We start from the raw sequence: 12,180 nt of genomic DNA, 5'->3' as shown, positions 1-12,180 counted from the left end.
CGCTCGAGCACTGCACGTCCGCCCCGCCAGAGCCGATCACCGGGGTGAGCGCATGATGACGGGCGGGCGGCTTGTCATTTCCTTGCGCTGAACTCGGGGATCGTCAGCGGCTGGCGCGGGCATTTTCCGACGTCAGCACAGGGCCAGTCTGTTCGCACCACGCACCGTCGCTTCGGCCAGTGCTGTTGCGAAGGTCGGCCGTCGCTGGGATTGCCACGTCGAAGAAATCGGGAAGAGTTACACACACGAAATGATGCGGAATTCGTCGCGATGGCTGGCACTATTATCCAAGGAGGTGCGCGAACAGTTCCGAATCCAATGGAGAAGGCTTTGAATCGCAGACGCCGCCGGCATCGGTTAGATGTGGCTGTGCTCCACTCTGTTGTTGAAGGCGCTCCACCTAATCACTTCGATCCGTCGAGGACCTCTCGCTAACCAGGACTTTGACGCTGCGCTAAGTACTCCTCACCAGGGCGGTGAACAAGACAATCCGTGATGAAGACACGCCATGGTCTGCTTTGCGCTCCATCGGTTGAGGTGGCCTGCACACTTGGGCTTGAGCGTGATCATGATGGCTCACTGACAGCGGTGTCAATGGCCTTCACTACTCGCTCAGTCGCCGAAGGCCTTCGCGTTTCATTATGTGGAGTAGTCTACGATGGGTGGTCGCCCGATTGCCTGGCCGTCTGCAAGGTAAGAAGACATCGTCCGCCGACTCAGCGCCTGGGGGCGAACCGCGAGGTATAAAGACCAGCTGAATCAACCAAGGAAGGCAGCATAACCAGGCGGCACACACACACACACACACCCATACCTGACATCGCCTTAATCCCTACTCACGCACTTTACAATGCTATCTTCCGCAGTCATCCTGCTCGCAGGCGCCGCGTCCCCACTCGCCCGCCTACTCGGGGCGCGCGGGTACGTCTTCTGCGGCACGACGCAGGGCGCGGAGCTCGCCGCCTGCCAGTCGATCCTGGACGACTGGAGCGGGCAGCTCGACGAGAGCCAACACTGAACGTACAGCGCGAGCGGCTCGTCGCCTCCGCCCCGGGCTGTGGGTCCTCGTTCGCGTTCCACAAATCTAGTCTATTTTATTGAGGTGGCGCGCGACAGGCTCGGTGTACGTGACCGACGCGGATAAGAAGGAGCCGGACGCGATAAAGGAGACGGTCCAGATTCTCATGGGCTGCGCCGACACGAGCAAGGGCAAGGTCAACGGCCTCACCACCCTCGCCGACGGCACCGGTGTGTGCATCGGCGGCAACGACGGCTGCGGCGAGTGAGTATCTCCCTCACCCTTACAGTCAGGACGCCCAGCTTACCCAAAACTCCCCGCCAGTTGCTTCGACGATGCAGACTTCCAGCCTCCTAGGCGCCGCTCCGTCGAGCCGATATTCTCAAACAGCACCCTCGAGAAGCGTCAGTTCGCCGACATCGCTGGCAGCGTCGCCGAGCTGCTCGACGCGATCCTCGGCCAGGGCGGGAGCGACAACACGAAGCGCGCGAACGGCGTGCGTAACGTCGTCGACGGCATGGCGAAAAAATACGGGCCCATCAACGTCGTCGCGTGCCACACGGACCACGAGGCGAAGTTCGACGGCGTGCAGGGCACCGGACTGGGTGCACCAGCACTTCGAGATCGAGATCGAGGTCGGTGGGACCATCGGGTACGAACTGTACCTCGGCAACACTGTCACCTTCAGGCGTAATGGTGACGGTGGCGACATCAACTGGGGCTGGTGAGTGCCCGCAGCAGCCTTTCGCTGCGATCGCGATCGATTGACAGTCCGCGTTTCGTAGGAATGCCGCGCTGGCAAAGCCTGCTGAGCAGGACGGCTCTTTCCTGACTTTCGCAAACCGGAAGTGAGAGAGGAGGCTGGGTGCTCCAGCTATCGGCAGCCATCTTGCATTGTTATCTCTGCTCTGTCCCGGTCCCCGACTCCCACGGTAGTTGGGAGGAGGGTTCTGTCGGGAAGAAATGGAGAAATGGTCGCTCCACCATACAACTCGCTCTCGCCGTGAGAACCTCATGTAAGCAACGTCCCGACTGGACCGACGCCACTTTCGTTTTGACTTGAAGACAACTGCCCACACACACCTGATGTGAAAGGTCAAAGTGATGCAGTGCGTAGCATTCGATGAAAGGATGCATTGACACAAGTGAGGCTTACAAATGAGACTAGTATCTCTGAGCGGGGACTGGGAGGAAACCCCTTTAAATATTGATGTAGATATAAGACAGGACTATATCGATACTGTGTATGTGTCCGTACGCGTCAAGACTGGCATTCCGCAACTTGACCAGACACTAGTACCTGGAATACTTGATGGTTTCTGACTGGAGTCGGGGATTGGCGCTTGCGCCGCTACGATACATGATCTCATGATTCGGACCTTCAATCGATAATTTATACAGCCTTGTCGTCTGCTATATAATCACATCTTTCTCCAGACCTGCAATCTGAATGTATAACTCATTGTTGTACTATCCAATGAAACCCCGCAGTGGGTTTGTCTCTACCATCTCGGAAGTATGAATACTTTCCTTCCCGTGTACCTGTCGTCTCACTGACGTGGCAACATTCTGTGAAGATCAGGAGCAAGGCGAAGGACCGTGGTTTGACATAACGTATATACCATAAATCATAAAGGCGCGTATGTAACATGATGGTGCTCATAGAGACCATTAAGGGAAGCGTATGTGATTATAAGGTGAAGGACGCTGTGTAAGCGTAAGCGATGGTAGACAGACACGCGCGTCCTCGAAGACGCATCCCCAAAGCAGCAGAGGCCAGAGGGCCTCGCATTGACATGGTTCTCCATCGGCATGAACTGTACCTTCAGGTCGGGATTTTGCTGCTGGGACTTCTCGATCTTCTTCTACTCCACCCCCTGTCGCTCTCTCGACGATCATGATCCTTCCTGCGGTCGTAGCGATCTCTATCTCGCTCCCGCTCCCGGGACCTGGATCGTGACCTCTCCCTCCCCCTATACCGGGAGTCGTACTTATCTCGTGGCCTATCATCTCTTGGCCTATCTCTATCTCTTTCCCGATCCCTCTTGTACTCATAGTCATAGTCATACTTGTCCGAACTCTTGCGGCCCCGACTATACCTGTCATCCCATGATGCCCTCCTGCGCTCCCGGTCACGATCCTCATCGTGCGAAGCAACAGAAGACGCCGATTGTGCGTGTCGAGAATAGGATCCCGAGCGAGACAACTGCGATGGCATACGATCAGAGGCTCGCAGCGCCCTGGGCTCGCGCGGTGGAGAACACGGCCGACGTGCATGCGCCTGCTGTGCGTCACCGTCGAGACAAGACATGGGAATAGGTATACCAGTCTCCGATGATGCACGGACTCCGTAACCCGATTGAGCGTTCGACACCGGATTCTCTGACTTAGGGGGACATGGGACGTCGGGGCTAAGCGATGGCGTGGTTATCGGAGTGTTACCCGTCAGTGGTGCTTGACTGCCAGGAGTGGTTCCTGAATCCAAATTTTTCGCTCGTTAGAACATCTCTCGATTACAGACAGTGTTGATACTCACTGAAGACGGGTATCTGAGGCTGCGAAGCACACGGCGGCACAGGGGAGTTGATACAAGGCCCTTGCATAAGAGTCGCGAACTGAGATGGCTCAAGCTTGACCCCTGCCTGGAGAAGAATCTTCTCGACCTTCTCGACCTCCGACAGCGGTGCAATAGCACTTCCAATCGTATTCAGGATCGGCGGAGGTGGCGGGCACGCAGGTGATCCCTGCTGTAATAACTGCTGTTGAATCGAATGCAGTTGTGCCATATCAATTTGCATATTCTGCGGTGATCGTCTCCTCGGATCCCGCGTAGCCTGCATCGCAGCAGGAGCCACCTGGACTTGCCCTGTTTCGGGGCCGGCATCAGCAGGCGTGAGCGGTCTGGGAGCAGCCCTAGCTCGTCTTATAGGCTCTAGCCGATCCAAAGGGCCTGTGCCACTCGGTATGGAAGAGCTAAATGGCACCGAAGGTTCATGCTCACGCTTGACGGGGATATTCGGTGAATAGTTGCTCGTCGTTGGTGTGCTGAATGCTGGAGATGGGCAGGCCGCCGGCAACGGCGATGCCTCGTTGGGAGGCTGCGGGGGTGGCATCATCGGAGACGCGAATTGCACTGGCGGGGATGCTGCCTCTGGCTTGATCCTGTGAATGCCCGCTGAATGGTCGATCGTAGTAGATCGCGAAGATAGGGGTGTATCGATAGATGATGCAACACTAGATTGTCGCACTGGTTCTTTTGCTCGCGACATCGTACTGGCAGCATTTGCTGAAGCAACTCTCCGAAGTTCCGATTTCGGTCCAGGTGGTTGCGCCGCGGGCTGACTTGCGGTCTGAGAGGGAATAACAGGTGAAGCCATTGCGCTCGAGGATCGTTCACCTCCAGGCTTCGGTCCAAACCTAGATGTCCGCTTGACCCGTGAAGAACCTGATTGCGTGCTCTCAGCATCGGTGTCTTGCGAACCCTTTGTATTCGATGCATTCGTCAGAGCATTGCCTTGCTCCCCGCCAGCCTTCTTTGATCTTCTGACAACTGTCACGCTCGCAGACGTTGATGCAGTCGATACCGTATTGTTAACCTTCTTTGAGGGACCAGGTGTAGCTGATACACCGGAGGTCACTGCACCGCTTGCGTTCTTATTCTTCGGAATCTTCAGTGTCAGAGGTGATTTAGTGGTGGATGCTTGCCCCCAGCCGGTCCCGTCACTCTTCGCCTGCCCTTTACCCCTGCTCGCGCCTTTCTTCGCGGCAGTGGTCTTCAAAGACTGTTCATCCCCGTCGTCGTCGCTTTCCACTATTCTTTTCCGTTTCTTCACCTGAGCCAATTGGCCCACGGCAGCATCACCTTTTGCGCCTTTCAGCTCCGCAGCCGTCTTCCGAATGAACGCCTGCATCGTCCTCGCAACCTTCGCGTTCCCTCGCACGTCTTCATGCTCCTCGCGCACGTTCTTCCGCATGCTGCGGATGGCCGCTGTGAGCGCCTTGAGATCAAGCGCGTCCATCCAGCTTCCGTCTTTATTCTTCTTCGTATTGCGAGAAGGCATCTTCGCCTCTATCCATCCGTGGATGAGCACGCCGACCATGACGAACTCGATCGGGCTCAAGCGCGCAGGGCGACGGAAGATAATATTGCATTCGCTGGTGGCGGCAAGCTTGATATACACGTCAAACATATCGCGCACCTAGACGGCAGGATGAGCTATCATCGCCGCAAGAGGACGAGAGACAAGCGAGAGTCATGCAAGTCGACACGACTCACCTTCCCTTCGATTTCCTTCCCTATGCCTGGCTTTTCCATATACTTCACCAACACGTCTGTATGCGGGAATCGCGAGAATGACGGGTACTGCTCCACGAAATATACTGTCGTCAGCATGCACTGGAAGTCCCTCCCTAAAGCGAGAAAAGAGATGGGTCAGATCCTCTCTATTCGACTGATGGGCACACACCTCTCTCCGTCCTCCAGTCGAGGGTGCTCCCGAATCCTTGCGGGGCCGGACCGAGTACAGCACGCTGTAAGTTACGAATGTAAGAAGAGAACGGGCCGTTCAGCGCTTGCATGCGTTCTGCCACCTAGTCAGTGGCGTTGATTTAGTCAACCCAAAGTCAGTGGTGCGCACCTGCAGGGGTCAGCGCTACACCAAGTTGCACTCTCTGCGACACGCCACGAAGTGAGGACATAGTCGCATTGATTCGAGAAGCAAGTCACCTGGAATATTTCTCGTTCCTGGTCCTCATTAAGGCCGTCATACTCGACGCAAGATATCTACACCCAAGGAGATTGGTCCATTCCGTCAGGCACACGCTCTTCACGCTAAGTATATGCGGATATTTGCACCTGTTCGTTACCAAAGCGGTTGATGTATGCTCTCGATAGGAGTCTTCGCTTTTGCTTGCACCCCGGCGTCTGCTTGTAGTATAACCGCTCGTTCGTGAAGCTGATGGAGATTGGTGATGAAATGGGTTGAATAGCGTGAAACGGGTGAGAGAAGCGCAGGAGGTGATGAAAGTGGTGAGCCACCGAATGATGGGATACCGACAAAGAATACGTACGAATCTTTATCTGAATGGTGAACATTGCAAAACCGGCATTTAGTTACTAATGCAAGGTATTCGTATACACACTTACGAGGAATCTGTGATATGGGAATGTATGAGTTAACGATATGTTATGTGTTTCTATGAGATATTCGAGTACTCACCAACCCGTCCATGAACCTGGAAACGACACCATGAGTGGTGTAAGGCGCAAGTCAGTAAACTGATGAAACAATGCTACGATAATAAACAGCATATATGATGTGCCACCCACCTCTGAATCGACGTCAAGCGTTGCTTGCCATCAATACATACACGCTGTTCTGTTCCGTCATCGTGCGAAATGACAGCTGGACACAAATGGGGGCATCAAAGACCTCCTTCGGTGATTCGTGAAGTACTGGAAGACGCACCGAAGATGATGGGTGGGATGTAGTAATGCCGCAATATGGAGTCAATGAGGCCCGATTGCTTCGTTTCAGTCCAGACAACATCTGACGAGCTTCAGTATGGCGCATACAAAGGGCAGCAGCGGTGTACCTCTTTGATACTCCGGGTCGAGATCGATTGATCCGTCAACGATTTGATCTATATGTGGCGAAAATCAATCACTGGTGATTCTGGCGAGACAGCCGCCTCATGAGAGGGGCATATAAGCGCCCACAATAGCGTCGTCAGCGCTTATCAGAGGATGCTCTTCGTCTCCAACCGCAATGTGCGGGGACGATGCTACAAAGCCAGCGCTCTCTGATCCCGAACACAGTGATGTCGAAGCATAACCGAGTTTGGGAAGCCATGGAAAACAGGGACAGGAGGTATGTCGATTGTTCTATGTGCATCGGCAGAACAATAGAAGTGAACACCGCATACACCCCTTATCCCCCACAGGCGCGCAGTAATGGAAGGAAGATGCAAATATAGACTGAACGTACCGTACAACGATTTCGCGGTATACTGCGTCGTCCTGGGTGGCCTCAACGCGTTCGTGATCACGTAGTCCCCCTTCTGCCCTTTACCCGCTTTCTTCCCGGCGCCGGTGGCATTGGCTGCAGAGCCGCGTCTAGAGGTAGGCACGTACACGTTATCCTCTTCATCCTCGGACGAGGGCTCGTAATCGGAGAGGGAAGTAAGAGAGCTCTCCTCTCCGTCTGAAAACTCCGTATCCATCGTTTGGCGTGTTGTCTGCGTTCCAAAGCAGTGGCACAGAAGAGAGAGGAAATGCCAGACAAAGGAGCGAGGGACAAGAGCTATATAGGCGGCTGGTTCAAACAAAGGGGTGCTCAATGCCACCGCCGGGTTTTAAAGTCGCAACTTGAACCGGCAAGGTCAGTGCGTCCGGGAGGGCATGTGCAAACGTGCAATCGATGCTTGAAATTCGCTCAGAGCTTGCAATAAATACGAGAACAGGCGATTTTCTATTTGGAGATAGATTCTTCGTATTTATCTCGCGAACTTCGAAGTTTGCACATATTGGGGTTTGGCTATCCATGTGGACCCTCCGATCACCGCAGATCCCCTCCCGATGTTGTTCCACAAAGGTAAGGAACGCCAGACTGTTGCCAGACACCGAAATTCCAGTTGAAGGCATGTCGGCAAGGAAATAAACAAATAGCTGCATCGTATACAAGGAGACGGCAAGCTAGTTGCTAGAATGCCAGTTGGACAAGACACCATCCGAACGAGACAAGGTTCTCAGGGTACTCATGTGGGTGGCTTCGTACCACAATCGCTGGACCTGAATATTCATTTCAAAACTCCTGCAATAGCCCTCAATGCATCTCGTGTCCGGCCTCGACCAGGACACGTTCAGATGCTATTGTGTCCACAATCATGATACCTCATGATACGGGGTGTTCGTAGCAGCGTGTGGATGCTGAGGGGAGTTAGGGGTGAGTCAAATGAATGTCGCCGCTCTCAAGCAGAATCGATATCACTCTCGGACACGCTGAACACCCGTACATCTGCCGGTAAGAAGGTCATGCATCCTGCCTTATCTCCAGTATCGGGCTCAAGCTTTACTCCTCAGTAAGGGCCGGACAGCTGCAGCGCTGGCATGCCTCCACTAATATCTCGTGAAGCTCCGTTGGCGGTCCTTTCTTAGCGCCTGCTTATATCAGACTGGATGCCAGTTGCCTATGTCCATGATCCTGCGCACGCAAATACTTACGCTAAGTAACGAGCGCCGCGCAGTGATCACAGCTGTGCTTGCACTCCAAAGTCACCCCTAATTGCTGTTAGGTCGGTTCCGAGTCACCAATCTTTAGAGATATCAAGGCGCGGGAGAATGATTCAGGTACGCCCACCTGCTTATCATCGAGGCACCCATCGGGTAGATGCCAGTACTGACGGATGTAACCTATTTCGGTGGCAGCACCAGCACTGAACGTTGAAGTTGCAGGAATTCCTCGTTCAGGACCAGAGTGGTCTTAAAACCGGATGGAGCCCTGTTAATCTGAAGACTGGACTCTGGGACAACTCGGGGTTGCATAGATTCAAATTGATTTCCAGTAAGAATGCCTGTCTATTTGTGGCATAAATCACCCGGCTTGATCACCAGAACAGACCAAGAAGGATTCATTGACACTCATCTCACAGCACTGCCCCAGAATTGTCTTGTCCGGCTACGCATCCTGACATTCGACATTATGCTACTGTATAGGACTTGCAACCGATCCGAAATAGCTATTCATGGTGAAACACGAATACGAGGAAAGAAAGTGTTCCCTTGAGCGAACATGCGGGCACAAGTCTCAGGCATGAATGTACTGGGAAGAGGTGTGTTGTCCTCCAGCTTCTAAAATCATCTCCTCGACCTTCGATAACCCAGTGGTCATGTGGGATGCCGAAGGCCTGAATGGTTCATGTAGGTGTCCCAGTCAACTTCGCATACATAACCATCAAGATAGTTATCCCTCTCCGGACCGGACTTGCGCTTCGTCCTCGGTGAACTGCAACGTGTTTCAAAGCCTTCATTGACATTCATCGATTAAGGTACATTTAATAAATACTAGCAGAGTTACATTGGTATAATTTAGGGAATTAAAGTCCGTGTTTATTATGCAAGATAACGTGATGCGATGCAGATGCAACTGTCGTGTCAATGAGAGGAGTGGTCGTTCGTCTCATTTATTTACGGTTGGCGAAGGTTAGGAAGGAGCCGTCCTGCTCTGCGGGCTTGGCAAGCGCCGCGTTCCTGCATACCGCGCAATCAGTCACTCAGGTGAACATCTACAAGTGCGGTACTCACCAGCCCCAGTTGATATCACCACCGTCGCCATTGCGCTTGAAAGTACCAGTGTTCCCGAGGTAAAGCTCGTACCCAACGGTACCACCGATCTGGATGTCGATCTCGAAGTGCTGGTGCACCCAGTCCGTGCCCTGCACGCCGTCGAACTTCGCCTCGTGGTCCGTGTGGCACGCGACGACGTTGATGGGCCCGTATTTTTTCGCCATGCCGTCGACGACGTTGCGTACACCATTAGCGCGCTTCGTGTTGTCGCTGCCGCCCTGGTCGATTACGGAGCTCAGGAAGCCCGCGATGCTACCCGCGATGTCGGCAAACTGCCGCTTCTCGATGGTGCTGTTGGAGAAGGTAGGTGTAATGGAGCGGCGGTCCGGAGGGTTGAAGTCGGCGTCGTCGAAGCAACTGCAAGGTAAGGTATATCAGACCGAGTCCGGGATAAAGGGAGGACGGGATGCTTACTCTCCGCAACCGTCGTTGCCGCCAATGCAGACGCCGGTGCCGTCGGCGAGAGTGGTGAGGCCGTTGACCTTGCCTTTGCTCTTGTCCGCGCAGCCCAGGAGAGTCTGGAGGGCCTCCTTCACCGCGTTGGGTTCCTTCTCTGGGTCAGTCATGTAAAGCGAGCCTGAGGATCAACCATGTCAGCGCATGCGATACTGAAGGACGAATGGGGAGGCAGACTCACAGCCCTTGACGGAAGCGACGTTCCACGCGGCACCATTTGCACCGTACGTGCAATCATTGTCCTTGACTAGCACACCGTTCCAGTTGTCGAGGATGGACTGGCATGCAGCAAGGTCCGCGTCCTGAGTCGTGCCGCAGTGGACGTCTGCACGCGGCGTCAGCAAGCCGGAGAGGGGGGACGCCGTAGCAAGGGCGGCGCCTGATAGAAGGATGAGCGCAGAAGACAGCATTATGGAATGTGTTATGATGGAAGAGGTAGTGGAATCGGTACAGAGGACGGGTCGGTCTCTGATGAATTTCTGGATGGATTCTGCCATGCCTTATATACGGTGCTGTTCACCGACCCATATCCTTGACTTCGGGGAAAAGTGAACTTGATCTTGACAAACGGTAGAACGCCTGACCGACCGTACTCCACACTTTGAAACGCCAAGTTCGACTCAGTGGAACTGCACAATCTACACCTCACAGGTGGTAGAAAGCCCATCAACTCCAAGAGACAGCGCATAGTTGCAGACGTCTACCGGCAACTATGCGATGGAGCTATAACATGAGTATGACATCCTCTACGTTCCTCATCAACAATTGGAGTTCATAGCCATGGTTTAATTAGAAGATTGCCGACAAGAGGGTGCCCGGCCTTCGCGACGGATCAATGTGCAGTGCAATGCCGACCGACGTGCTCGGGTGCACACAGCCACTGATGTCAACGTTTACACTTTCATCATGGATCTTCCCCCGCTTCAATATCGTACAACATAGAAATATTCCTCCGATACTAAGTACCGTCACGAGAGGACATTTGGCTGCGTTTCGCAAGTCTTATGTCTCTCCTCAAGCTTCTTCTTTCCGTCTACTCACTTACCACCTCCTCTTGATGGTTGTTTTTGATGGCTCCCCGATATTTGATTGGCTCCACAAAATGAAAGGTGACAGTAGCAACGTCCGACTCAAACTGCGTAAAGGACGGTCTTGTGCTGATCATGCTGCAGTCATTTGCATGTCCAAATCCTTAGGCCTGACTACCCTGCCCCACGGCCTGACGGAAGAGGCTGGGTGCCAAGATCAAGCTTGACGCAACTGCAACGAAGGTAATCAACACCGGAGCGGCCTCTCCACCCCGAACCTCGCGTCTGCCGAAAAGGCGGCGAAATGCACCTAGCGCTGCGTTTCGGCACCATCTACTTGCTCCAGCTAACCGTAGGCACTGCTCTGAACTCCATGATCTGTGTCTTTCATCTTACCCGCCGTCTCAGTTGTTTCGGGGGTCGTGATATCATCGAAGACTTTGGCACTTCGACTTCAGTCGGTATGAACCTCGAGTACGGGTGCAGTGCCTTCAAGCGGTGTATATAAGTCCATCTCCGTTCTCGTCGTCCCTCCAGACCTCCAGTAGTCTACCTCCTTCCATCACCTTCTTCTCTGCATTCCGCCTACCTCATCGCACTTCATTATGAAGTTCTTCGCCACCCTCAGCGTTGTCGCTGCCGCCTCCACCCTCGCCTCCGCCGCCACCCTCCCGGGGCTCATGAAGCGCCAAGGCAACATCGACGACCAGCCAACCTGCGGCACCACCGCCGACGCGACGCTCTCCGACTGCCAGTGGCTGCACGACAACTGGCCCGACTTCCCCGACTGGAGCCCGACGTGCCACTACTGGGGCGGCTCCGTCCAGACCGCCTGGCGTCCCGCCTGTCACGGGAATTGTGAGTGCCTTCCTGACCTTTGCTCATCACCGTGACATTCTGATCGTGTACGCGCAGGCTGCGTGTACACGGACTGGAACGGCGGTCTCTGGGCGGATATCCAGGAGGCCGTCGCTCACGTCCTTGGCTGCGGTGACAAGGACAAGAATACCGTGAACGGCGTCCTACAGGTCGTCGATAGTGGCAGAGTCTGCCTCTCGAACGGAGACGGCTGTGGGGACTGTGTACGTACCGTGTGTACCCATTCTCGATGGATGCTTACCGTCACCCTTCTAGTTCGAGGATTAGATTGCCTCCACCCTTATTCAGAGACCTTTAGGTCTCACCATGCTTCACGATCGTTCAGAGCTTTATCTATATTCGCAAGTATTTATTGCATCCTGCCGTGGACATTGTATTGTATGAGAGAAATTGGAGATATTATCATCGATAGTGGGCTAATCTAATGAGAGTGACCAAAACGCATCGAGAAGACT

At 54.1% G+C, this 12,180-nt stretch overlaps 4 protein-coding genes across 4 annotated transcripts; 2 read left to right on the top strand and 2 right to left on the bottom strand.

The window, feature by feature from the left end:
- Positions 1-1,074: 1,074 nt before the first annotated feature.
- Positions 1,075-1,869, top strand: GLOTRDRAFT_100922 (uncharacterized protein). The gene is made up of 2 exons (XM_007870419.1): positions 1,075-1,273; positions 1,326-1,869. The coding sequence occupies exons 1-2, from the start codon at positions 1,185-1,187 to the stop codon at positions 1,744-1,746; spliced, it is 510 nt and encodes a 169-aa protein (XP_007868610.1). The 5' UTR covers positions 1,075-1,184; the 3' UTR covers positions 1,747-1,869.
- A 751-nt stretch (positions 1,870-2,620) lies between these two features.
- On the bottom strand, positions 2,621-7,240 carry GLOTRDRAFT_140172 (uncharacterized protein; the record flags this gene model as incomplete). The annotated part of the gene is made up of 14 exons (XM_007870418.1): positions 2,621-3,493; positions 3,555-5,217; positions 5,295-5,428; positions 5,485-5,601; positions 5,656-5,689; positions 5,745-5,801; positions 5,874-5,973; positions 6,089-6,098; positions 6,165-6,171; positions 6,238-6,253; positions 6,348-6,423; positions 6,487-6,567; positions 6,614-6,661; positions 7,006-7,240. The coding sequence occupies 14 exons, from the start codon at positions 7,238-7,240 to the stop codon at positions 2,844-2,846; spliced, it is 3,228 nt and encodes a 1,075-aa protein (XP_007868609.1). The 3' UTR covers positions 2,621-2,843.
- A 2,076-nt stretch (positions 7,241-9,316) lies between these two features.
- On the bottom strand, positions 9,317-9,628 carry GLOTRDRAFT_45932 (uncharacterized protein; the record flags this gene model as incomplete). Its single annotated transcript, XM_007870007.1, has 1 exon — positions 9,317-9,628. A coding segment is annotated over one exon (312 nt), but the record flags the coding sequence as incomplete, so codon positions are not given.
- Positions 9,629-11,451: 1,823 nt separating this feature from the next.
- Positions 11,452-11,992, top strand: GLOTRDRAFT_131621 (uncharacterized protein; the record flags this gene model as incomplete). Its single annotated transcript, XM_007870417.1, has 3 exons — positions 11,452-11,704; positions 11,762-11,928; positions 11,981-11,992. 3 exons carry the CDS (start codon positions 11,452-11,454, stop codon positions 11,990-11,992), a joined length of 432 nt encoding a protein of 143 aa, XP_007868608.1.
- Positions 11,993-12,180: the final 188 nt, after the last annotated feature.

The sequence above is a fragment of the Gloeophyllum trabeum genome (assembly GCF_000344685.1).
Source record: "Gloeophyllum trabeum ATCC 11539 unplaced genomic scaffold GLOTRscaffold_00011, whole genome shotgun sequence".
Lineage (NCBI taxonomy): Eukaryota > Fungi > Basidiomycota > Agaricomycetes > Gloeophyllales > Gloeophyllaceae > Gloeophyllum > Gloeophyllum trabeum.
The sequence above is the reverse complement of the archived record's forward strand: the minus strand, read 5'-3'. Positions and strand labels throughout refer to the sequence as shown.

Bases quoted from the DNA above. Each gene is read 5' to 3' on its own strand.
- GLOTRDRAFT_100922 (XM_007870419.1), top strand. From the start codon at position 1,185: ATGGGCTGCGCCGACACGAGCAAGGGCAAGGTCAACGGCCTCACCACC. The intron at 1,274-1,325 runs CTGCGGCGAGTG...CGCCCAGCTTAC, and splicing joins TGCATCGGCGGCAACGACGG to CCAAAACTCCCCGCCAGTTG.